Source organism: Abramis brama (genome assembly GCF_963993115.1).
Source record: "Abramis brama genome assembly, chromosome: 15".
Classification (NCBI taxonomy): Eukaryota; Metazoa; Chordata; class Actinopteri; order Cypriniformes; family Leuciscidae; genus Abramis; species Abramis brama.
In genome coordinates, this window is record NC_139977.1 from 17,303,785 (window position 1) to 17,329,276 (window position 25,492).

At 35.7% G+C, this 25,492-nt stretch overlaps 2 protein-coding genes and 2 long non-coding RNA genes across 4 annotated transcripts; 1 reads left to right on the top strand and 3 right to left on the bottom strand.

Moving 5' to 3' along the window:
* Window positions 1-34: 34 nt before the first annotated feature.
* bbs1 (Bardet-Biedl syndrome 1) lies at window positions 35-8,830 on the bottom strand. The gene is made up of 17 exons (XM_084138269.1): window positions 8,645-8,830; window positions 8,243-8,319; window positions 8,099-8,133; window positions 6,462-6,734; window positions 6,053-6,099; window positions 5,877-5,915; window positions 5,405-5,477; window positions 5,178-5,309; window positions 4,921-5,027; window positions 4,431-4,551; window positions 4,186-4,344; window positions 4,008-4,077; window positions 3,753-3,911; window positions 2,395-2,528; window positions 2,175-2,309; window positions 1,965-2,051; window positions 35-801 (listed from the first exon to the last, which is right to left on the bottom strand). Exons 1-17 carry the CDS (start codon window positions 8,674-8,676, stop codon window positions 715-717), a joined length of 1,767 nt encoding a protein of 588 aa, XP_083994395.1. The 5' UTR covers window positions 8,677-8,830; the 3' UTR covers window positions 35-714.
* A 1,046-nt stretch (window positions 8,831-9,876) lies between these two features.
* Window positions 9,877-15,172, bottom strand: LOC311096763 (complement factor B-like). The gene is made up of 18 exons (XM_084136089.1): window positions 15,027-15,172; window positions 14,441-14,623; window positions 14,148-14,333; window positions 13,834-14,007; window positions 13,650-13,745; window positions 13,415-13,548; window positions 13,094-13,241; window positions 12,848-12,979; window positions 12,596-12,688; window positions 12,314-12,451; window positions 12,015-12,121; window positions 11,731-11,863; window positions 11,512-11,647; window positions 11,356-11,435; window positions 10,910-11,010; window positions 10,581-10,710; window positions 10,373-10,422; window positions 9,877-10,212 (listed from the first exon to the last, which is right to left on the bottom strand). Exons 1-18 carry the CDS (start codon window positions 15,085-15,087, stop codon window positions 10,042-10,044), a joined length of 2,253 nt encoding a protein of 750 aa, XP_083992215.1. The 5' UTR covers window positions 15,088-15,172; the 3' UTR covers window positions 9,877-10,041.
* LOC311096764 lies at window positions 14,226-24,885 on the top strand. Its single transcript, XR_014609091.1, has 4 exons — window positions 14,226-14,355; window positions 24,018-24,074; window positions 24,578-24,657; window positions 24,748-24,885. It is a non-coding gene; the product is annotated as an uncharacterized lncRNA (long non-coding RNA).
* Window positions 18,121-21,455, bottom strand: LOC311096766. The gene is made up of 4 exons (XR_014609092.1): window positions 21,332-21,455; window positions 20,306-20,404; window positions 19,530-19,586; window positions 18,121-19,427 (listed from the first exon to the last, which is right to left on the bottom strand). It is a non-coding gene; the product is annotated as an uncharacterized lncRNA (long non-coding RNA).
* Window positions 24,886-25,492: the final 607 nt, after the last annotated feature.

A 25,492-nucleotide genomic window follows, 5' to 3' on the forward strand; every position in this document is an offset into this window, starting at 1 on the left:
AACACTGTGCACTTATGTACTCTACCATGTAGTGTATGAATTTCATATGGTTATTTTGTCATTCAACATTGAATTATGATGCCCCTCTGATACGACAGTTGAGTGCATGAAGTGTCAAACATTCCACACTTCATTTTTCCGTTAATTAAGTGCATCATCCGGGTATTTAAAGTGCTATTCACACTATTTATACTACAAAACGTCATAGAATAGTGCATAAGTATGTGAATTGGGACGCACGTAATCTTTTACTTACTGCTCTGCCTTGAACGGTTTTGAAAGATTATCCTCATAAACCGTAACACTGATTATGTTATGAATCATATTACAACAGAAGTCAATAAAGCCTCATAATTGAGTTTGTGTGTGATCATTACATCAGGAATAATAAATATGAATTTACATACAAATATACATGACTACCACAAATAAACATCAGAACAACTCTTACATCCAAACTATGGAGCACTTGGCCTCACAGCTGTCAATCAAAGGCTCCAGTCACTATCCATTAAAAGGCATTGCCTGTGAGGACACGCCTCCCTCAATCCTGATCTAAACTACAGGAAGCACCGGCTCTACGGCCAGCACAAGCTTCTCTTTACTCCTGTGACGTTTCAGGCCGCTCCATGGAGAAGCCTCGCTGCTAACTGCTGCTGCTAGGAGCACAGCAAGAGTTGAAGACGCCTGTGAAGCTCGGCTAGACGACACGACTCAGTTCAGTGCAAGTCCTTCACTCACAGGCATGTTGATGTGGGCGGTGAGGAGAGGAGCACTCTTTCCTTCTCTCAGCACAAACACCTGAAATCAGAAACGAAACGACAAACGTCGGCTTGATTTCATGCATACAGTAATCAACATTTATGTTGTACATCATGAGACTGTACAGGGGCATCATGCTCCTATTTTTTGAGGTGGCAACAGTGATAGAATAATAATAGAATATTCAGTTTCAAGCAAATGTAGACATGAATAGATTTCTTATGCCACAGCATTTTAGATAAACACTGTTTTACACACTGCCATACAAAAGTTTGGGATCGATAAGATTTTTTGAAAGTAGTCTCTATTAAAACCAAGGCTGCATTTATTCGATCAAAAATAATAAAAATAAAAATATTTATATATACATTTTATTTATATAAAATTTATATAAATTATATATTATAATTTATATTGGTATTATATATGGTATTTTATATTGTAATAATATATATATATATATATATATATATATATATATATATATATATATATTTATATTATTACAATATAAAATAACCATTTCTATTTAAATATATATTTAAGTTGACATGAAATCAAAATTGACCTTATTTACTTTGTTAGCTCATATTACTAGTCTTGTGGTTAACAATTAATCCGTGCAAGTTAATACACAGAAAAAAGACTTTAATCAAAATCTGAAAAGTTACTTCCGGTCTGGAATGGCGTTCCTTTCCTGATGACGTCAGTTAAAGTAAAACCCTGCCCTCTGTTAAATATTCCGTTTCACTTGGAAATACGTCACAACACTGGAGAAAAGTCGTTTGCAACTTTTTTTTGCAACAATTGTCCTATCCTAACAAACCATACATCAATGGAAAGCTTATTTATTCAGCTTTCATATGATGTATAAATCTCAATTTCATAAAATTGACCCATGTGACTGGTTTTGTGGTCCAGGGTCACATATGCTGATTTGGTGCTAAAGAATCATTTCATATTATTATCAATGTTGAGTATTTTTGTGGGAACATTTGAAGTATAAATATTTTGTAACATTATGAAAGTCTTTACTGTCACTTCATCATATACATGTGAGCGACGCCTAGTTATTATTCCGTAAATAAAATGGTTAATTCAGTTTTGTATAAAACTTTGGGGCTAATATTGGTATATTGTGCAATTTGCATATTTTTCTAGCCATTCAGAATATAAATGTTCTAACTGGGTGCGAGTCTTACTTTGATGATGTCAGAGATGCCTTTGTCACTCAAGCACTCCACAAAAGTGTCAATGGGGTAATTCAGTCCTGGAACCAGTAGGGGAATCTACAGACACACAACAATTCACTGTTTTCAGTAAAACATTTCCTCAACATTAATAACTACACATAAAAAGTCAGCACTTGTCAGGTAAAAATAGTGCTCATGAAACTGCTCAGATGAGGGCACCTTGAAGAAGGCTGTCCTCATGCTGTACAAACTTTCATCATACAGAAAACTGATGGCCAGGTTCATGACCGGACGAGACGCTGCAGTGTTCTGGATGTTCAGAGTGAGCTTGAAGGATGGGCCCAGCCCTTGAACCTTGCAGGAACAGAAAGCAGAAGTGGAGATCGGTATCGGTCATCTGGTTTCATCTTGTTCATGCACTCAGTATTGCACAACTCACCACTGCGTTCATCTTGAGTGGCTCGGCCAGGCTCGCAGACATGGGCGCGAGGCTAGACTCCAGGGCTTTGACATAAGCGCGTGCTGCAGCTAGACGCAGCCTGCTTAGGTCCATCTGAAAAGCTCGGTGCATGGCTGCATAGAAAAAGCAACAAGAGGCTAATAAGGAAGAACAGAAAACTACACCATCACCTTTGGTTATTAAAATGACTAAATTATCTCAGTTGTTCTAGTACTGTGTGAATGTTGCTTCACAGAGGGTCCAATTGTAGCAATGCACCGAAATTTCAGCAAACGGAAACAATCGTCTGAAACGCGCAAAAAAAGGAACTTTTGGTTTCAGTCGAAATGGTTTTGGAGAACCATTGACCTAAAAATCGACGTTTAATAACAGCTTCTTCAGTGGCGTGTTTTGACTGTGTCAGCATCTACTTTGTTCGCACAACATGGATCAAATACAAAAGATAATCGGATGTTTTGGGCACACTTTTCACCATGGCCAGAAATTATGCTACAATATATAAATATTGATAGTGATGTAACATTGATAATAAGAAGAAATGTTTCTTGAGCAGCAAATCAGCATATTAGAATGATTTCTGAAGGATCATGTGACACTGAAGACTGGAGTAATGATGCTGAAAATTCAGTTTTGGCATCACAGGAATATTACATATTAAAATATATTACAATAAAAAAGTGATTTTAAATTGTAATAATATTTCATAATATTAGTGTTTTTACTTTATTTTTAATCTAACAAATGCAGACTTGGTGAGCATAAGAGACTTTTTTTCAAAAATATTTAAACATCTTAATTATTCTTTAATTAAGTTGTAAGACCAGTATGTAATATGCAATGTGTACAATTTGTTCAAATTGGTTTAATTTATCACTTGAGAACACAAAACTTAATTATCAAAACTAGACTTCCGGTTTCAGTTTTCAGCTAAGGGAAAACTTAAGTATAGTCAGACTTTTTGATCAGTTTCACAAAATATTCAAGGCCACAAGAATTTTTTTTTTTGTATGAATAGCTGAACATGCAATATATTAAAAGAACAGAGCCTCTGCTTTTAAAAAAATTATGCTAGCAAAGCTACATGCAATATTTTTTATCAACACTTGAATGTGGGTAAAAAAAAAAGAAACTTTCTGAACAAAAAGTTGAGAAAATGTAAAAAAATAAATAAAATGTAATCAAAGAGTACGTCCGGATTGGATTCAGAATGTGTAATAGTGCCCCTACCGTATAACAATGAAAACATGGATTGCCAGAAATATCCATCAATGGCGAGGAAAGAGTTCATTTCTGTTTAGGTGGTTCTGTAAATTTTTTTATTTCGGTTCATCACTAACCAACTGCATTTTCACGCTCTCTCAAAGTCTGGTCCACATAGAGCTTGGTCTTCTTGGGCACGTTCAGGCGGATGCTCTGGGCTATTGGGGGTCCAGGGGCCGAGTCTCTGTCATCAAACACAGCCGTCCTCTTGAGGATCTTCACAATCAAACCTCCTCCTGGATCACAGACAGTTAAAAACATTTGAAATGCTTTGTATCCAATCTTACAGTTGACGTAAACTGCTTTATCTACCATGTAACACAAGTTACTACCTTTGGTGGTCATTATCAGAGTGCCGTCTTCCCGTCCATAGCGCCCGAAACAAATGCTTGTCACTACGTCCTGTAAGACAGAAATTAAAGTCTCTGATAATGATAACGAGAACAGGGACACTTCAACTTCACACTTCAATATGATGCCATTGAGTTTTGAATTCATGACAGTACTTACTGGTGTTTTGATGGTGCTGATCAGATTTTTGTCTCTGTACATGTGTACTTCACAGTTGGCCAGACCCACCAGTACAGCCTGGAATCCTCGTGTGGGGAGGTCCATCAGTGCCATGGTGGTAACAGGGGCTGGCAAATAAGCTGTCCACAGCTTTTTCCCCTACAGGAGAATTCATTAGAAAGTTATCATTATCAGTTTTTGAGGCATTATTGTTATTGTGACAGACATGGATACATGTATCATACCTTTTGAGTGTAACCATGCAGAGTCTCATCGGTACATCCTACAACTACATTCTTTCCCATCCTCACCAGTCCTACTGGGTGAGAGGACAGCTCAATGCAGTACTTGGGCTTTGGGGAATCCCTTTAAGGCAAAAAAACAAAAAAACACTCGTGAAATGTAAACTTAGAATACTGAGAAAATAAGTCACTCGGAATTCCGAGAAATAAATTCAGAATCGTGAGATATAAGCTCACAACTTCAAGGAGTTGCAAGAACTGTCAGAATAGCAAGGTATAAAGTCAGTATTAAAAATACATATGAACATATGAAACTTTAATGAAACCACACTTACAATGTATTTACATGTATTTAACCAGCAGACATCCTCATCATGTCCGGTTTTGAGTGCTTTGAGATTTATTTATTATTTGATTACAAGTTTTGAAAATCCTCAGTTCTTCCATCTTGGACCACAAAAATGTGTAAATAAGTTTCAGTTCACTCAGTTACCTGCGTAGTATGTAGATGTTGCCGTTGCGACAGGCCACAGTGATACGGAATTCCACATCAAACTGACCCGTCACGTCCATTAGGGTGGCTGTACTAGGCAGTGACATCTGAAAACACACAGGGAAACTCATAGTAAAGAGTTCGTTCTTTTTAGGAAATCGGTTTATTTAGAACTACATGTAAAGTCATTTTAAACTAGTCACTGATATTAAAAACCAGAAACTACAAACATATGAAGCAGATATGAATGTGCTGACCTTATAGAGAATGGTAAAGGCTTCTGGATCTAATATGTAAACATCACCGTTCTCTGTGCCAATCACTAGGCAGCTAACTGCATCCTCATCTGCCATGTTCTTCTTCAACGTCCCTATACAGGTGATGACCGTCTGAGACAAACAAAGAGACAAAAGCCATGTTAGTGCAATTGTTTTTGGCCATCTATGGTGTGAGTGACTGTGTATATGTATTCCGATATTGGCACCTGTCTACGTATAGGCTGCTCTTTGTAAAGATGAACAAAACTCTCCATTTCCTGTGGCTCAAGCATGAGGAACCTGAATAAATCACACGAGAAAGGCAATTAATTAATAGATTAAAAAATGTTATGCTTTTTCTGCATGTTGGTTGTACCATATCACTTTGCCAAAGGTTTATATTTTATATTAAATAAATAATTGTTTTTGTATAAATTATTTTGAGGCAACCAATTCCAAGTTTTGAAACTTGCTTATTTTTAAAAAAAAAAAAATATTTTAACAAAACAATTTTTTATATTATAACCTTATTATTATAGCATATTAATATTAATTATAGTATATATTGTTTATAATATATATATATATATATATATATATATATATATATATATATATATATATATATATATACACACTACATTAATAATCTTAATAAGGTTATAATATGAACAGATATAATATTGGAACAGTTTTTACCGTAGCGATCTGACAGAGAGTGGAATTTCAGCTTTGTCCCTGTTCAAGAGAAAACAATACAATTATCTACTGTACTCTAACTGTGAAATACACATGTATTGTGTCAGGCTGTACTCTAAAAGCCATTACAACTGCAGTGCATTGGGTCTAAACACTAAATATATACAGTAACTCACCTTAATCCTTCTAACATCTCTTTAAGGGTCATTGGATCAATCATGTCCTAAGAGTCAAAACACATCCAGTAATCATTACAGTAAACATATGGCAGCCTCACACACGACATGATGTAGTGTCCTGGCCAAATTCCCTCCAATGGCCCTTATCAATCATGGCCTCCTAATAATCCCCATCCACTAAATTGGCTTTATCACTCTCTCTCTCCTCTCCACGTATAGCTGGTGTGTATTGAGCGCACTAGTGCTGTTGTACTGTGGCTGCCGTGCTGCACACTGGTGGTGGTTAAGGAGAGACCCCATCATATGATTGTAAAGCGCTTTTGGGTGTTCAGTAGTAAAGCACTGTATAAATGCCTCATTCATTCACTCAATGCATAGAGCTGAATGTGTGATATGAACAGCTCACCTCCCTGGCCTGACTCCAGACGTCCTGCTCCAGAGGGTTCACCTCTAGACTAGGCAGCGTGAACTTGAAGTAGGGCCTCAGGTTCTTGTAGACGTATATGAAGGGACCAGAGGCCACGGCGATGGCCGGTGTTCGTGGCTCATGCAGGTCCATGAGGAAGGAGACCAGTCCAGTGGGCAAGTCCAGCAGGGTGCTCTCACTCAACAGACCAGTGCCACGGTACACCTTTAGCTTCATGTGACACACTCCCGTGCCAAGATCACCCACCACCAGCTGGTACACAGACAGCTCAAATCACTCTTTATTGCCAGTCTACTTCTCAATGATGGATTATTGCCATTGCATAAAAAGGTAAATTCTTATCTTCTGGGAAAAAAACATTCAACTTCAACTTCATACTTTTAAAATTACTTTTTTTTAAATAATATACTTACTGAATGTAATATTTTCATACCCTTAATGTTATTTACAATTAAATTAAAATTGTATTACAGTTTAAATTTATATTAAATGCAATTCGCTTTTTTTTTTACCTACTTAAGTACATATTTATAAGTAATTTTATAATTATGTCTATTGCCTTTGAAATATGGTTAAAATGTACTGTCAAATGTAGTAATATATACATTTATATTTACACACACATATATATATATATATATATATATATATGTGTGTGTAAATTTAATTTAATTTTTTGCGTGAGCTGTCCCTTTATTTATATATATATAGATATATAAATAAAGGGACAGCTCACCCAAAAAATTTAAATAACCCATAATTTACTCACCCTCAAGGTGTATATGACTTTCTTCTTTCAGACAAACACAATCAGAGTTATATGAAAAAATATCCTGGCTCTTCCAAGATTTATAATTGGGAGTGAATGGTACCTTCGATTTTGCAGTCCAAAAAAGCGCATCCATCCCTTGTAAAAGTAATCGATATGGGTCCAGGGAGTTATTAAAGGCCTTCTGAAGTGAAGCATTTTTGTATGAAAAATATCCATATTTATAACTTTATAAACTATAATCACTGGCTTCCGGTAATGGCCGTATGCGAGTCGAGTTCCGGCAGAAGAGTGACCTCTGACCCGACGAGTGACCTAGCATAAGCTTAGCTGAGAGTAGAAGTCTCTCTTGGTTCAAACAAATAGGGTTGGGCAACAAACTCAAGCTCCTCCAACATTAAGACTCCTAATTCGAGACCGGTGTTTTGCTCTATCTTCTGCGCTTCCGCATTCATCAATACGTCACTCTTCCGCCGGAACTCGACTCACGTACGGCTGTTACCGGAAGCCAGTGATTATAGTTTATAAAGTTATAAATATGGATATTTTTCTTACAAAAACCCATCGCTTCGCTTCAGGAGAGCTTTATTAAAACCCTGAAGCCGTATGGATTACTTTTGTGATGGATCCATGCGCTTCAAAATCTAAGGTACCATTAAAGCTTGGAAGAGCCAGGATATATATATTTTTTTTAAATAACTCCGATTGTGTTTGTCTGAAAGAAGAAAGTCATATACACCTAGAATGGCTTGAGGGTCAGTCAATTATGGGATAATTTGAATTTGTTGGTGAACTATAAGCGCACATCTTTCTCACAAGGGACACAATGCCATAAACACACACTCACCTTATTCTCTCCATCTCCATGCAAATCTGAAAGAGCTGTGAAAAATAACAGGAAGAATGAGCTGGTGAGATTGGTAGTTGCAGGCTAAACTGCAGATAAGTTATGCAAGTTATTGTGAGAGTTCATGTGACTCAAGGGACTTACCAATGCAAGAGGAAAAGGTGTATAGATTGGCGACTGGGTCATAGTGGGCATCAAGCCATTTGGAGCTGGCCACTGAACTACAAGAGCACAGGGGAAACTTACTACTTCCAACAGGCTAGCATCTTATTATAAAACCATCGGTAATGTTACATCTGAATTTATTTAAGTTATATCCACAGGATTTGAAAACACTCTCAACTCTGTTGTATTATTGTGCCGCCATATTTGAGAAAATCAGAGAAGCTCAGCTCTACTCCTATTATAAAAGGATTGGCCATCATTTATTATATTTTAAAGAAAATCCTAAGCCATTCGAATTTGCTATATCAACATGCTAATGCCAATCGCATTTTAACGCGCTATTTTCTGGAGAATGCTTCATAAATACGCATAACTACTCACGTGTCTTTCAGCTCCTGGGAAACAGAGGACATGACGGTTTTGCTATTTTCAAATGCTTTTTATTAACCTAGGCAGTGAAAATCACACTGCTTCGATTGTCTGCTGTAATCCTCAGATCGGCTTTCCTCGTTCCTATAGCAACCACTCCAGCGGAAGAGCTTAAAGTCGCTACATTAAAATGCTTCCTCCAGGAAAGGTTCGTTGTAATTAGTTCCGAATAAATAAATAAAAACACAATATTATATTATATTATACTATATTATATTATATTATATTATATTATATTATATTATATTATATTATATTATATTATTAGCACGTTTACATTATAAACATATATAAATATTTAAAAACATTTAAATGTTTATCAACTTTTTTTGTGATTTGTTTTTTTAATATTATCTAGTAATGAACATTATTGCATCAAAAACAATGAAGTCATGTAAAATAAAGTTTCAAGCTAAAAACGGAAAAGCTTTTTCAGTTTTTTTTTTTTTTTTTTTTTTTGCGTAGGCTACAGACGACAACATTGTCAAATCGATCCCACTCGGATCCGCAAAAACAATTAAAAACACTGTGTTATTCATGCTAGGCCAATCGATGTCACTTTGTAAAGAAAAACTACGCGCCTAGACCTTTTTCACAGCAGGGCATCTTTGATTTGTAATGGGAATAATCGAAAGCGAGGCTGTGATCTCTACGTCTTTTCAATGGGTTGTACTGTTATTTAATGTGTTTTTGGATTGTTCTGCTGACGAAACACTGCAGAAATATCTTTCCAAGAAATTTCAGTCGACAAAAAACTCCAGACAACATGCGCTGTGGAAAATTATAAGTGTTCTAGGAGCTTTGTACAGCAGATGACATTGAAAAGAAGGAGAGGCAAGTCTATCCCTCAAAGCCTCGCTATCATACCTGTCATGGCGCAGCTCTGAATAAGGTCTATTGACTTAACCATATGCGCATGACATCACCGTTTTCACAAATTTGCGTTTTTGTAGTTTATATGGAGACGAGAACGGTATTGTTTTCAAAATCTTGTACTTTGAAGCAAAATTTTCAAAAGTTTGCGTTTTAAGGCCTCCTAAATTAACGGCAAAAACGCATACAAAAATGATAAAACCGGTGTTGTGTAAACGGCCCCTGATTCATTCAATTCATTGTTAATTAACCACACTTGTTACTTGCACTGGACTATAATTTAAAACTCAAAATGACAAAAACAACACAGGTTAAATTAAAATGTTATTGCTTTTTATTATTAGCCTACACAATGCTTTTATTGTGTCACATTTCTTACAAATTGCCACAAAGTTCAAAGTAGGAAAGGACAACAGAAATGTTTATTTAACTGAGAGGCATACACAACATTTCTGAACTACTGTTAAAAACAATGTTCACAAGAACGTAAGAGGGGTTCCCAGTGTGCCATCTCCTAGGTAGCGTTCAAGGAATGAGCGTACTTCTGCACTGAACAGACTTGTATGGTAATCTCTGGATTCTGCATCAGACGTAGCGCTCGGGTTGCCCTGGCACCGATCCTTCACTCCCCAGCTTATGATACCAACCTGTCCAAGATTATTCAGATATTAAAACATCATATTAAAACATCTCTTAAAATAGACATGAATAGCTATTAAGTCTTCAGAAAAGTATGCAGGTGATTTGAAATAGTTCAGTATTCTGTAAAAAGGAATCAACAAACATGAAAACGATTCAAAATCTCACCTGGACCATTCGATTACCAGGAACCACAAAAGTGGCCCCTCCAGAGTCACCTGTTGATGACATGCACAGCATTAAGAGCTTGGATCTTTTAGCAAATTCAATTTACTAAGGATAAGCAGTTGTTATATGACATTTTGATGATTCTAGCAACACCAAAAATGGTAGATTAGAGCCAAATATTATGCACTCTTGCAAAAATCAAACGTACCTTTGCAGGCAATATCATCTCTTGTAGGTTCAATACCACCGCTGCACAGAAAATTATCTGTAACGATATCTTCAGCATTTTCCGCAGTAATTCCCTGAGCTTTTTTGGCATCTTCAACGCAAGAATCCCGCTGAAGAAAAAGGACAAATGAATTTAATTGTTGAGGTAAGCATGCATTTAATTAAACTATTGCTATTAAGTCCATTCCCTTTTGAGATCCACCAAAAAACAATCAAGCCCTGTATAAACGTAATGAAACCACAAATGAATACAAATATAAGGAGAACAATCAAAGGATAACCCAGTTTTCAGCATAAACACATCATTACCCATTTCCCCTGCTTGATTTTGATGAACTTCTTCTCACTGCTTTTCTTCCTGTCAGACATGAAAGCAGCACTCACAGTGTCTGCACTCATTGTCACTTCCCCTGTAAAAGCAGTTCAAATGTTAATAAAATATATTTTAGCAATGTTAGAAGATATAGGCTACACATATTTTCTACTGCCACAATGTGTTTAAACTATAAATTGTACATGGCAGTGCAATGATAATATTATATATTTACTATATTTGTACACACACATGCTGGGTTATTTTTTAACCCAAATGCAGTACAGCCTGTTGGGTAATTTTATTGGGTAATTTTTTTTTTTACCCAGCGCTGGGTTGCCAAATAATTCAGAAATGGTTGTTTTCTAACCCAGCATATTTTTTAGAGTATCCACAAACCTAATATGCATGCAGCATTTTTGACATATCTGTTGAAACTCACTATGTTTTTTGCACGTTCCTTCTCTATCTGAAAGTCTCAGAGCTCCACTGGTTTCCTTGGTGCAGGGGATGCAGATTGGCCTGTACAGACATACAAAATATGTCTATTATACTATTTTAACACTTTTTAGTAGCGTAAAATGACTGCATTCCTCACCGAAGTTCGAGACTCATAATTACTGGTTCCTCCAATTGAATAAGAGCTACGTCAAATTCATAATATTCGGGTATTCCCTTGTCCGCTTTTGCTCTGAGGTTATAGCGAGGATGAGGTATGTACTGCTTCACTTTTGCTATAAGAGTAAAGGAAACACCACTGATGAGATTTAGACCATTATACATGTTCTAAATGATATGGTTGAAGACATAACATTACCTTTGACATTTGAACCAATATCAACAGTTATCCTATCCTGTGTGTCACCAAAATTGAAGCAGTGAGCTGCTGTCAAGATAAAGGTCGAGGTGACTAGTGACCCCATGCAGTTAGAGGTTCTTCCATTACTGCGCTGCAAAATCATCAGAGAATGAACGTTATAATTCAATAAAAACTTAGCATATGTTCATAGAACTAGTGTGGTGATGCTAAGCTATTTATTTAAATGGATTTTTAAATAAGAAATAAGACTACAATATATATATTCCTATAGGGATACCCACAGTCACACTGATCTTTGCCAACCAGGGGTATTGACGGCGGTTATGGGACTGTAAACCATCATCGTAATCTTTGTAAAGTCCACATAATGCTACACTGGTGCCCTCATCTGTTAAGGGAGAGGAGAGGAGAAACTTATATATTAAATTTATATTTTATAAATATTAATATTAACTTATATAGGCTATTAATTATATAAATTGACTGTGCTTTGAAATTAATATGGAGGACAATAACTATCTTAAATTTAGCCTATATTTCTAACCATGTTCCTAAATGGAAAAGACACATAATGAAGTACCAATCATGTTGTCAAATGTCTCCTTCAGTTCTTCCAAGGTCTTAAGCTTGAAGAAAAACTTCTCATTTCCCCGATCAGTCTTCAAATCATTAATGTCCTCAGCATTCACGTCATCTCCCATCCCAAACACATACAGGTCTGGACGACAAACAAAACAATATATCAATAATTAAACAATAGAACTGAGTTTTTAAACATAAGTGAGATGTATTTGAAGATTTGCTCTACTTTTTGTTAATGTTCTATAGTTTAATCTCAAAGATCATTCATGTCCTTCCTCACCAAGTTTTTCCTCTCCTGAAGGATTACTTTGTATCACAAGATTTTTGATCTGGTCCACCGGTATTTTTGGGCTACCACCCATGTTGGCCTGACCTAAAGACAAAATAAGTTGTAAAGTATAGTAAATATAGAGCTTTAGTTAGTTTACTTTTTTTCTGATTTGTGATAATTTCATTGTTTTTTACATTAAGGACAAAAGACACTTTAACAGTTTCAGTTGTAACCACCAAGTATAAATATTGTCACCAATACCATCAGTGAACATGATGACGATATGCTGGGTCTGCATGAAGTCTTCTTTATTGGTCTCCTGTTCTATTTTCATACTCTCTAAAATGTCCTTATAGGCCTTGGCAATATTAGTTCCTGTTCGATCACCTTTACCTGTTAGTCACAAAAACGTCAGGATATTAAAACATACGTCCTTAAAGACTCTCAGACTGTACAACGCTGAACAAATGCATTTTAACTTTTGCTATACTGAAACAAAACACTTACTTTCATATTTATAATTCTCCAGTCTTTTAAGGATTTGGAGCAGGTTATTTCCTTGCCCGCTCTTGAAGTCCCTCATTGAGACTATCCGGTTAACGTCAGTGGCAAAAATCAGGATCTCATAGTTTGGGGAGACCTCGTAATAACTGATCTGTGGGTTATTAACATAGGATCAAATCTGTATTATGTTCATGCGTAGTTACATAAAAACGTGTAACTAATGGTGCACAAGTATACTAATGGGACATAATTAGGCAGAAATATCGAAGAATGAAATCAGTCAGCTGAAATGATGGTTATCAACACATTATTTATTTCATATACCTTATCTATGAGTGTTCTGATGACCTCTTTTGCCTTTTCAAAATCATCTTCATCTATGCTGTCTGATACATCCAGGGCAATGTAGATATCGAGTTTTCCACCTTTTTGCACTTGTATTTTCTTCCCGTACTGATCTGACACAGGGAACAGGTTTCGTTCAAAAAAGCTGTGGTGACAAAAGAAAGTATATATTGTCTTGCAGAGGAAGAAGGCAGCGTGAGTTGCACAAGACTACCTGTTTCTTCATGTTGTTTAGAAAGCTCTAGGTTTGACTTTAGAGAACTGCTGAAACCCTCTGAGGCTTCCTCTGGGGTGTCGTATGTGAAATCAGCTGTATTTACACAACAACAACATTAGCAAAGCTGAACTTTCAGTGAAATTAGGGCAATGTACTTTGAACAGGAAGGAGGAAGGTTTACCATAACATTCTGGCTCTGTTCCTGACCACTGGCCATCGTCCTGACAGACTCGCTCTTTGGAACCAACCAGAGTCAATGTTCTGTCACAGCTGTATGTGACTTTGTCGTCAATGTTATAATTGTTGCCATTTTTTGTAGAGCCAGCGGGAACGCCGGGATCAGGACAGTGATCAGCTGTTTGAAAAGAGGAACAGATAATTAAAGAGATTAAGGACAATTGTTTATCGAATTTGTAGGGCATTCATGAACCAGGAAATTGTTGGATTTACTGCTTTTTTATTGCACTATACAGCACAGAGAGACTTCTCACTCACAGTTTCTTCCACAGACTGCTGTGCTTCCACTCCACTTCCCATTCAACTGGCAAACACGAGTCCCTGAGCCACGGAATGTGTAGCCTGAATGACACGAGTAGTGGGTTGTGTCGTTCACGAAATACCTTGGCGAATATGGATACACCTCTCCGTTTTCAAAACCACTAGGATTAGGACATGTGACTTCTGAGACAAAAGGAATGGTTTTGTGAGTAGCCTTGAAATGGAAAATGTGGTTGTGTTTTCAGTTATGAATAAGAGTAATCATGTTTGTCTCATAATGTGTTGCTTACTCTTGCACTCTGGGCGTTTTCTTCCTGGCATCGGGTTCCATCTTCCCTTGTCACAGCGACGGATTTTAACGGTTGGGTAATAGCCTTCTGAACAGCTGTATCTTACAAGGCTCCCATCACTTGAAAAACTGCCTCCTCTAATACTGAGATTCTCATCAGAGCACAAATTAGAGGATGGAGCACCTTTGGGGAATATCAGATGGATAAAAAGGGTGTTGCAAGAAAACACTGTAAAAAACATTCTGGGTCCCAAACCTTCTTTTCAAGTAAAATTGCTGTAATATTTTTTCACAATGCTTTATCAAATAAAAGTCGTTTTAAGCTCAAAACATAAAAGATCATGCTTTTGAAAATGTCTAAACGTTACAATAAATTATTTCTAGACTCATTTTGGACTATTGCTTTGGACTATAGACTACAGACTATTAAATGTGAAATTAGGAATCAATTAGCTGCTTAATACATCTCTTGTTTATAGGAAACGTTCCCTCAAATCAGCATTTCAGTTAAACAGCTAAACAAAACTTTTAAATTGAGAAAAAACCCTGATGGTTCTGATGGTTAAAGCCAAGGCAAGATGACCTACCGGTTATGAGAGGACACAGTATTGCAAGCATGAACAGATTCAGCCATGGTTCACGCTCCATGATGCTCTCGTCAGGTTCGCAAAGCAAGTGAAACAAAAACCGAGGAAGGCCACATATTTATAGAGCGAAGAGGGAGTGACTGTGGACACAAACTAATCTGTCAAACACTTTGTCAAGATCAAACTTACTTGTTTATACATTTAAAAAAATTATAAAGTAAAGAAAACTGTATAAAGTTCTCTTAAAAATGGGAAAATTAACCTGAAAAGTTATTTATTTTTCCTTTTAAAAACTACAGAAGCAAAGTGGGGCTAGTGGGTGTTGGCTGATAATTTAGTTCAAGTGTTGCAATGTTCTCTAACCCAAATTTCCATACTTCTATTTAATTATCAGTTATCAAGAATCATTATGTAGCCTAATTTCTGTAAGAAATAGAAAAAAAATATTTTTGAACCAAGATTGGTTAAACATATTGCTTTCGTTTTATAGCAATTTTACAGTAAATTTTATTTAGTAAAATATATGTTTTGTATAAAATAAAAAAATGTTTAGTAGGCTACAGTTCATTTGTTTTACAGTAAACTTAAACTTCTATAGCTTTTTTACACTTTCATTCTGCTGATTGTCATTTAAAAGATACCAACCTAAGGTCTGTATTCAAAAGCATTAATGAATCACAACTATTTATGTCTGGATAATAAAGTAAAGGAATGGGGAAATGAAGAACAATGAAAGGATAAAAAGAGATGGACTTTGGATTTGAGATAAAATTGGACTTAAATAGTGAACCAACATTGCATCTGTCAAGGCTGGTTGCAGGAAGGGAGAGTAGAAGCAGGGACTATTTACAGCAGTCACTTTTATTAACAAAAAAACAAAACACACTGGAGACCAAGAGAGAGCAGAAACCAACTGAAAATGAGGGCTATACTAATTAGGGAGGAAACAAGAGCTAACAAAGGTAAAAGGAGATACAAACTGATGTAGCTACTAAAAACAAAAAAAAGTTTTTCCTTTGTGTTTTTCACATACAGATGACTGTCAAAAGATACCTGTTCACCCGGAACTGTGCGACTAAAAACACTGTATTATTAATGCCAGGCCAGTAGTCGGCGATGTCACTTTGTATATAAAAAACAACAACTCCAAACTAAACACGTAATACGCATAACGTCACCATTTTCACAAATTCGCGTTTTTGTAGTTTACATGGAGATGATAATGGTATATTTTTTTAAAACTTTACACTTTGAAACACGTTTTCAAAAGTTTGCGTTTTCAGGCGGCCCCCAAAACGCCGTTGTTGAGTAAATAAACGGCCAAACCGTTTATTTTTTGTTTGTTTTTGTTGAAAATGGTGTCATGTAAACGCCTCCTAAAACAGAAACCTCATGTCACAGCATCATCTTCAATAGAGATAATGTTCTGTATAATATAATGCAATATTTCTGAGGTAGCCTAGATATTGTTATTCTTGTCTTCATGGTAATATTGACAATATACACTCACCTAAAGGATTATTAGGAACACCTGTTCAATTTCTCATTAATGCAATTATCTAATCAACCAATCACATGGCAGTTGCTTCAATGCATTTAGGGGTGTGGTCCTGGTCAAGACAATCTCCTGAACTCCAAACTGAATGTCAGAATGGGAAAGAAAGGTGATTTAAGCAATTTTGAGCGTGGCATGGTTGTTGGTACCAGACGGGCCGGCCTGAGTATTTCACAATCTGCTCAGTTACTGGGATTTTCACGCACAACCATTTCTAGGGTTTACAAAGATTGGTGTGAAAAGGGAAAAACATCCAGTATGCGGCAGTCCTGTGGGACGAAAATGCCTTGTTGATGCTAGAGGTCAGAGGAGAATGGGCCGACTGATTCAAGCTGACAGAAGAGCAACTTTGACTGAAATAACCACTCGTTACAACCGAGGTATGCAGCAAAGCATTTGTGAAGCCACAACACGCACAACCTTGAGGCGGATGGGCTACAACAGCAGAAGACCCCACCGGGTACCACTCATCTCCACTACAAATAGGAAAAAGAGGCTACAATTTGCACGAGCTCACCAAAATTGGACAGTTGAAGACTGGAAAAATGTTGCCTGGTCTGATGAGTCTCGATTTCTGTTGAGACATTCAGATGGTAGAGTCAGAATTTGGCGTAAACAGAATGAGAACATGGATCCATCATGCCTTGTTACCACTGTGCAGGCTGGTGGTGGTGTAATGGTGTGGGGGATGTTTTCATGGCACACTTTAGGCCCCTTAGTGCCAATTGGGCATTGTTTAAATGCCACGGCCTACCTGAGCATTGTTTCTGACCATGTCCATCCCTTTATGACCACCATGTACCCATCCTCTGATGGCTACTTCCAGCAGGATAATGCACCATGTCACAAACCTCAAATCATTTCAAATTGGTTTCTTGAACATGACAATGAGTTCACTGTACTAAAATGGCCCCCACAGTCACCAGATCTCAACCCAATAGAGCATCTTTGGGATGTGGTGGAACGGGAGCTTCGTGCCCTGGATGTGCATCCCACAAATCTCCATCAACTGCAAGATGCTATCCTATCAATATGGACCAAAATTTCTAAAGAATGATTTCAGCACCTTGTTGAATCAATGCCACGTAGAATTAAGGCAGTTCTGAAGGCGAAAGGGGGTCAAACACAGTTTTAGTATGGTGTTCCTAATAATCCTTTAGGTGAGTGTAGAACATTTAAATCCACACTATGTGTTAACATGTCACTGTAGTGAAGGATATTGTGCACTGAAAAAAATGAGTCGTTGGATCAAAGTAAAAAAATTACTTCAACTTGTTACAAGTAATCGGTTTTTTATTTTATCTCAACTTAAAAAAATTCATTTACTCAAATCACATTTCCATAGTCAACTTAAAGTAAAAATACTCTTTCAACCAAAGAGATTTGTTTAATTAGCATTAAATTATAAATTATTATTTGGATTAACTTAATTTTTAAAACTTTTATATATTAAATATCAAAATAAATACAAAACAAAATTACAAACATGAAATATCACCGAATTTTTGTCTGAAAAAATAAGCCTTTTACACTCTGGAATCAAACATTTAACTGTTTATTTAGTGCAATCTTCCAACAAACTCACAGAAACCAGAATTTCCACTTGTTCTAAAAACATTTGATGAAGAATTCATTTGATTTACAAAAGTCAATACTGAAACCGTTTTAGTGCATGACTTAATAAAAAAAAAAAAAAATACATTCAATAATAAGACCGTCAACAATGTAATTTTGTACAACAAAAAAAAAAAACATCCATCAATAATTTTACATCAATTCCATTTGCTATAGTAAAACTGTCACTTGACATTTCAGATTATCTTGCATTAAATTTAAGAATGTAACAGAAAACATTGAAAAGCCCTTAATATGGCATTGATAAATCATCCAGTGTAACATCAATTCATTGAAAAAACAAAACAAAAAAAATATTGAAACAAATCAACATTGAAAGCTCCTTAAAAGACATGACATGCAGGAACATTTAAAGGGTTAGTTCACCAAATTAAAATATTTTTAATGAGATCTGAGAGCTGTCTCACTCCTTCATAGGTTGCTAGGTAATTTCATTCTGCCGGCCAAGACAAGTTAGTAAAGACATTGTTAAAATAGTCCAAGTGACTACAGTGGATCAACCTTAAGTTTATCAAGTGACGAGAATACTTTTTGTGTACAAAAAAACAAACAAAACTTTTGACTTTATTCAACTATTAATTTTCTTGAGTTTGGGTCTGAGTGAGTTCACGAGAGCGCCACGACACATGCGCGAGAACTGAGAAGATGACGCTCACGATCATTTGATGGGAAAGGCTGAAAGGTAAGCCATTCATTTAGCAGCATTGGCAAGGAACTTATACGTTTTCTCGTTGGTTTTTCACGATTCGGACATCCAGTAAATGCACACTTTAGAACCATTTTAAACACTACATCGAGACCCATCTGCGGCATCTTCTCAGTTCTTGCGCATGCGTTGTGTTGCTTTTGTGAACACGTCAAGAAGATGAACGAAAGTCTTACAGGGATGGAACAACTTGAGGGTGAGTAAATACTGACAGAATTTTCATTTTTGGATGAATTAACCCTTTAAAATCCATTTGCATCTTCGCTATGTCCATGACAATTTTTTGAAAGCCCTCAAAGGTATATTTAAGTACTTCAGGATACCTCAAGTTCTCAGTACGTGATTCCAAACATCATGGCACAAGCAGATTCAACTGAGGACAACTCATGTAAAACCTCAATACCATCAATGACAATGCTGATGTCCAGGGGAGTGCTTAGACCATCACTTTCACAGAGCACAAAAACTGTCCAAGTTCTCTCTGTGCTTCATCTTTCTGGCCAATCTGAAAGACACACAAGCAAAAAAAAAAAAAAGAAACAATTCTTACTCAGAGAGCCAATTCATAAATTCAACTGCTCTTACCAAAAAGAGACCAATTACTTACCGTTATCTTCTGACTGGACTACAATGACTCCAAACTGTTGTCTTTCAACATCTGTATCTTAAAAAAAGACAAACACAGCAATCACCAACTTTCATAAAGAAAATTAAAATGCATGGATATGCTTTTGCACCTAAGAGCCAAAAATTTTGCAAGTTTAGATATTTATAAATAATACGTTAAATAAGTTGGTGTAATTTGAATGTTTATCAATAATTATTTTCAAAGTTGCAAAGATGTCATGTCATACAGATTTCATAAAATAATCTATTTTGTGTAACGTATTATGTAATAGGTCATTGCGTGCGTGTATGCATGTTTAAACTTTTATGACGCAATCGGAACCTACTGCAGTGTGTTAAAACGTCAACAACGTAATTGATCAATCAAGTATTTACCATATATTTATTCTTTTAAGGTTATACAGTAGTATGTATATATGAGGCTACTGTCACTTTAAGAATTAACACACATACCAACAAAGACAAACTCGATTTTTTGGCAAATGTTTAAGACACAACCAAATGTGTTAAAGTGAATACTTGGCAAGGTAGACATTTTCAATTAAAATAAAATATTTATGACCATTCAAACGCCATATGACACTAAAAAGAACTCAGTTCAGTGCTGTGCAATATATTGATAAAGTGTAAATTCTCTGATGTCCACTTTGAATACAAACTTTGAATTATTTGATAAAACACTTGCATTAATCAGTTAACTGATCCTCATGTGATTATAAATGTATGAAACTTAACTTAATTTGTAAGATTACTCACCATATGTAATTGTGTGTCCACCATGAGGTTATCCTGCAGCAAAAGAAGATGATGGTCGATAAGAATTTTGTCCGTGCGTGGTCGTCCGTGGTCACGTGGCTTAAACAGAACGCAAACTTGTCATTTGATTTGAAGCATAATCACACCAACTTAACTGTTGCTTGACTCATTTTAAAGTATTAACCACTCTTGCTACTTTATTTTTCTCATTCACCAATGTTTCTACATCAATCAAATGTCAGAAACGTATGCAATCCACTCAATGAACGAAATGCAGATACGCAATGTAATATTATAACGTTACAATCTCTACCGATAGTAACAATTATATACTATTTTAGGGTTTTTCCTGGATCAAAATGAGTTGAAGGTGGTAAAATCCTGCTTGGAAAATAGGTATCTGAACTTGGGCTGTCACGATTATTAAATTTGGTAGACGAGGAGTTTTACCGCGACGCGCTGTTTGAATACTGAATGGATCAAATGATTGACAGCTGCAGCGGAGGGAAGACGAGTTTGCGTAAACTTTAATTTAACGATGTAAAATTTCTTCTGTCCCTCACAACAAGATATGAAATGGCTTTACACCACTTAAATCATTATATTAGAATTTGTGAATGATTGAGTAACGTAACAATATTTCTGATTATTTATCGCGACAGGCCTAATCTGAGCCTGTCTGAGTTTTGAGGACAGCCGGATAGGGCACGCCATTTGACAGAGGCGGTCGCCTTGTAATTCTCAATGCAGGAAAAACCCAAATAAATAATGTAATTAAAAGTCCACAAATTATCTAACGTTACTAACGTTACTTAAGTAAGTTATCTATTAATGGCTATCCATCGTTACTAGGCCTAACAGTTATAGCTAACATTAACTGTACACTTGATCAGATGACTCTGACCAAAATAAAACAGATATTCAACCAAACACATGCATGAATGCATTGAATTCTACTTTAATATTATACAAATGTATATCAACGGCGATAAAACTTAATGAAAACTTATTTTTAGGATTACTCACCAATACTGTGGATCCGCAACGGTCTTCATACAGCAAAACAAGATGGCGGCCGAACAGAAAATTCTCGACCCAAGCTTGATGACGTCAGTAGTCACGTGGTTTGGACGTGGATGTAAAATTGTAATTTGATTTAAAGCAATTAGTTTAAATTACACCCAAAAAATTGTTTTACTTCAAGACAACTAAACTCAATTACATTAGACCAACGACAAGCCAGAAAAGTGAATTTATTGAGTCAGATCAAGTATAAAAAGTTCTTTAAACTAATGACAAGCCATATGCACTTTTTAGAGTGTGTGTTTCCTTCCACATTAGTTTATTTGAGCAAAACCAGGATCTCCACTGTTATGATAGGCCTTATTGTATCACATAAAAAGTCAACATTTTATATGAGAAAGGATTTGACTTATTTAAAACAAATAACCTTTAACCAAAGCAAAATATTAACATGCAATGTGCTGTTAATGTTGTCTCTTTGGTATACTGTTTTGTATATGCCTACATTTATTTTTGTAATTGTTGCATTGCGAAATTGATTTTGCACCACCCAAATAACTATGATGAAATCTTGAAAAAAAACCTTTGTTGCAATCATAAACAATTTTCTGAAAATGTTTAGCACTCACCAAGAATTTGACTGTTTCTGTGAACAGAGTCTAAATTTGTGACATTTTGTAAATTTGTGACATTTGTGACATTTTGGTTTAGTACAAAAAAAGAAGAAATGGGAACAGGGAACAATCTTGTTTTATTTTTTATTCTTAGCATACAAATCTTCATTTTATGGTTTATGCACTGTAAAAACTAAAGGAGCCTCAAATATCCTGTTGGATAGGAACTTCAAAATGTAATTTAGGTGCCTCAAAGCTCTTTCTCAAAAAAAAAAACAAAAAAAAAAAACAGTATGGGCATGACGGCGCGGCCGCCATTATGGACTGAAAACTGAAGGAAAACGCCGAAAAATAATGGGAGTCAATGGCACTGAAAAACTTAACATAACAAAAACTTAACACAACTTAATTTTTTCTGGCCGTCATATCTAAATATGAAAACAATTTAAAATACATTAATGAGGATGACCGACGTTAAATGACGTTAAATGACAGAAAATATACGTCTGTGTTGGTTATGCATGGCCTAATTATTACCCTTAGGAAAATAGTATTTTGGGACAAAATATTACTATAGAAGTAGCCTACTATAAGACTACTATAGAAATACTATAGCGGCTCTAGATTATTATAGAGGTATTACAGAACATAACATAGCCTACTTCTGTGATGTTCTGTAATACCTCTATAATATTTTTAAGCTGCTATAGTATTTAAATAGTAGTCTTATCGTACTTTTGTAGTATGTCCCAAATTACTATAGTATTCCTGTAAGATTACTATAATATTTTGTCCCAAAATACTACAAGATTGCTATAGTACTTTTTAGTAAGGGTAGTATTCCCCCACCGAATCGGCTTCATTAGCCTACCACTTACGGTTTGCAAAGATACAATTATAAAATTACTGCAAAACTTTAATTTATCAATATTCATGTTCTATTATGCATTTTCCTTGTTATATGGCTAACAGAAATTCATGAAATAATATAGGCTAGGATAGGCAGACACACTGTAATTAGATATAAGTAATAAGATATTTATTCAAATGTTGATTTTGAAATTAGTGAACATCACCATATATATGATTTGGAAAAATAATTAAATAAATAAAATTATAAATGAACATTTCTAAAGACAGTTAATATTTTACATAGAATATCACACAAATAATAACAACTTGTTTTTTCAACATCTTCAGTGAAAGTGCACACAGTGAACGTTTCAATGGCAAGAAAAAAAACAATCTATGAATGTCCTATTACAGGCGGAAAGGTACAAAAAAGATGTGCAATCTAGCAAGTGCACACATGAACTATAAACACCTACTAAAATGGATTTTGCCATTGACTGGCGCTAACGATTGCAGCAGCTTTTAGTCCATAATGGCGGACGCGCCTCCGCAGCGCCATCTACAGACTGTTACCCATAACACAACAGAGTTTCGCCTCTTGGGCTTCTATGCTCTTTGGCATTATGTCACTGTTTAGCAACATAATTTTTCTCCCTTGGTCCGGAATGAACGGAACTACAGATGTGAAAGCACCCTAAACGGTTCAAATTGACCCGCAACATAACACAAGGGTTAGGGGTGCTGAGGGGGACCTCTGGCGTGGAGTCCGGAAAAAAAATATATGGGTGGTAATAAAAATCAAGTTTAAACAAACTCGTGTTGTGTTTTGGCTATGCATACATATTACGTGTGTTTGTGGTTGTATTTTGTACGGTTTTAGCCGCGATGCTAACTAACGTTACGTTGATCTGTAATGAACGGAAATTATTGACTTATTGTCTTAGATTGATTTAGTCATTCAATTCAACATATTCTGTAGGCTACAACTGTGTCGTCAAATTGCTGATATAGCCTATAATTTAGCTGATTCCTGCTGTCATTTGCGTTTGTTATGAATAACAAAAGCAGGTTAATATAGTTTGGTCTGTTTTTGTTTAGCCTAACTTTACTTAGGCTACTACATGTGCCCCCATTCTCTCAAATACGTTACAATTTTAAAGCCATTTACTGGTCAATAAATATTATGTTGTGAATAATCAGCTTTTTTTCTTTTGTATCCCCAGAACAACCATTACATTTCTAAAATAATCTGAACATTTCAGTGGCAACATTGAATTACAGTAAGTTACCTGCACCACATGCAAGTACTTTATTACTATGAACTTTCTCTGTGTGAAATTGTATTGTTTGACTGTGTACTAGTGTTTTTTTAATCAGTTATTCTCTGAAAATCTTCCCTCATGATCTCAAATCTCATTCATGTTACTCAGAAAAATAATATTAGGTTTGGTTCACAAATAATGCTATGCATTTTTTTTCTTATATCTTTATCATTTGCATTTGAATATAAGACATTTTAATTCTGATTTATAACTTCAAGTTTAGTCTTTTTCGACAAAAAAAAAAAAAAAAGGAAAAAGCTATTATGGCTTCAGAAGACTTGCAACACAACCCATAACACATGAGTTGTGAACTCATTGATTATTTTTAGGATCTTTTCTGGGACATTTTTGGAGCTTAACCATTTTTACATAAATTGTTGTATTGAATTGAACTAGACAAGTGTACATAAGAATGGTTTCCTGAATGATTTACACAAATGTTTTCTGCTTGTTTCATGCAGTGATCGGTAAGCGATCGGTGACTGGGGTTGCATTATGCCTGAGATCTGCTTTTGGGTTCCACAGACAGAAATTCAAACAGGTTTGGAATGTCACAAGGCTGAGGAAATTATTTAAATTTCACAACTATCACTTTAATAACCTTACTAACAGTAAATTTTGTACTTTGCAGGGATCTCGGTAAGCTGAAATACAAGTTTGAACAAGAATAAAAATCCTCCTATAGACCTGAAAATCACTGAAATGCCTGGACCATCCACCAGAAAAGAGGAAAAACACACGGAAATCGAAGCTGCGGCACCTCTTCACTTTTCTAACTCTTTAAGTACCTCACACCAACTTGGTCCCATAGTGACATTTTTGACCACAAACGAAATTGCTGACCATGTAAATTCTTATTGAAATGACTGGAATTCATCAGTGAACATTCACAGAACAACAGATAATTTTACTGCACCTTAATACTGTTTCCGGGTCGAAGCTTCTACTTCTACTTCCTCTATCTTGTTTCATGAGAATACTCAACAACCATTTATGAACACTGTTGATTCAAGTCACACATTTAAGCTTTTCAAAAGCCATAGTGTACATTACAGTCTCCAGTCTCACGGCATCCCAGACTTCAACATTTTATGATTCAAAATAGCTGAATAACTAACCATCTAAGATTTCGGTATAGAGATAAAGGTTAGGATCATAATTTTCAGGAATATTACAGCACAATGAGTGCATAATAGCACTGTTTGTTTGTTTTTGGCATCTGATAGAGCTTTTGGACTTGGAAACAGTGATGTCAGACTTACCATCGGACTGAAACACAAATGTTTTAAAGTTAAGTAAAGATGGACATTTTTAATTAAGCAAAATGTAATTTTTTTTACATTGATTTATTTTGTGGAACATATGCGTTTCCATGC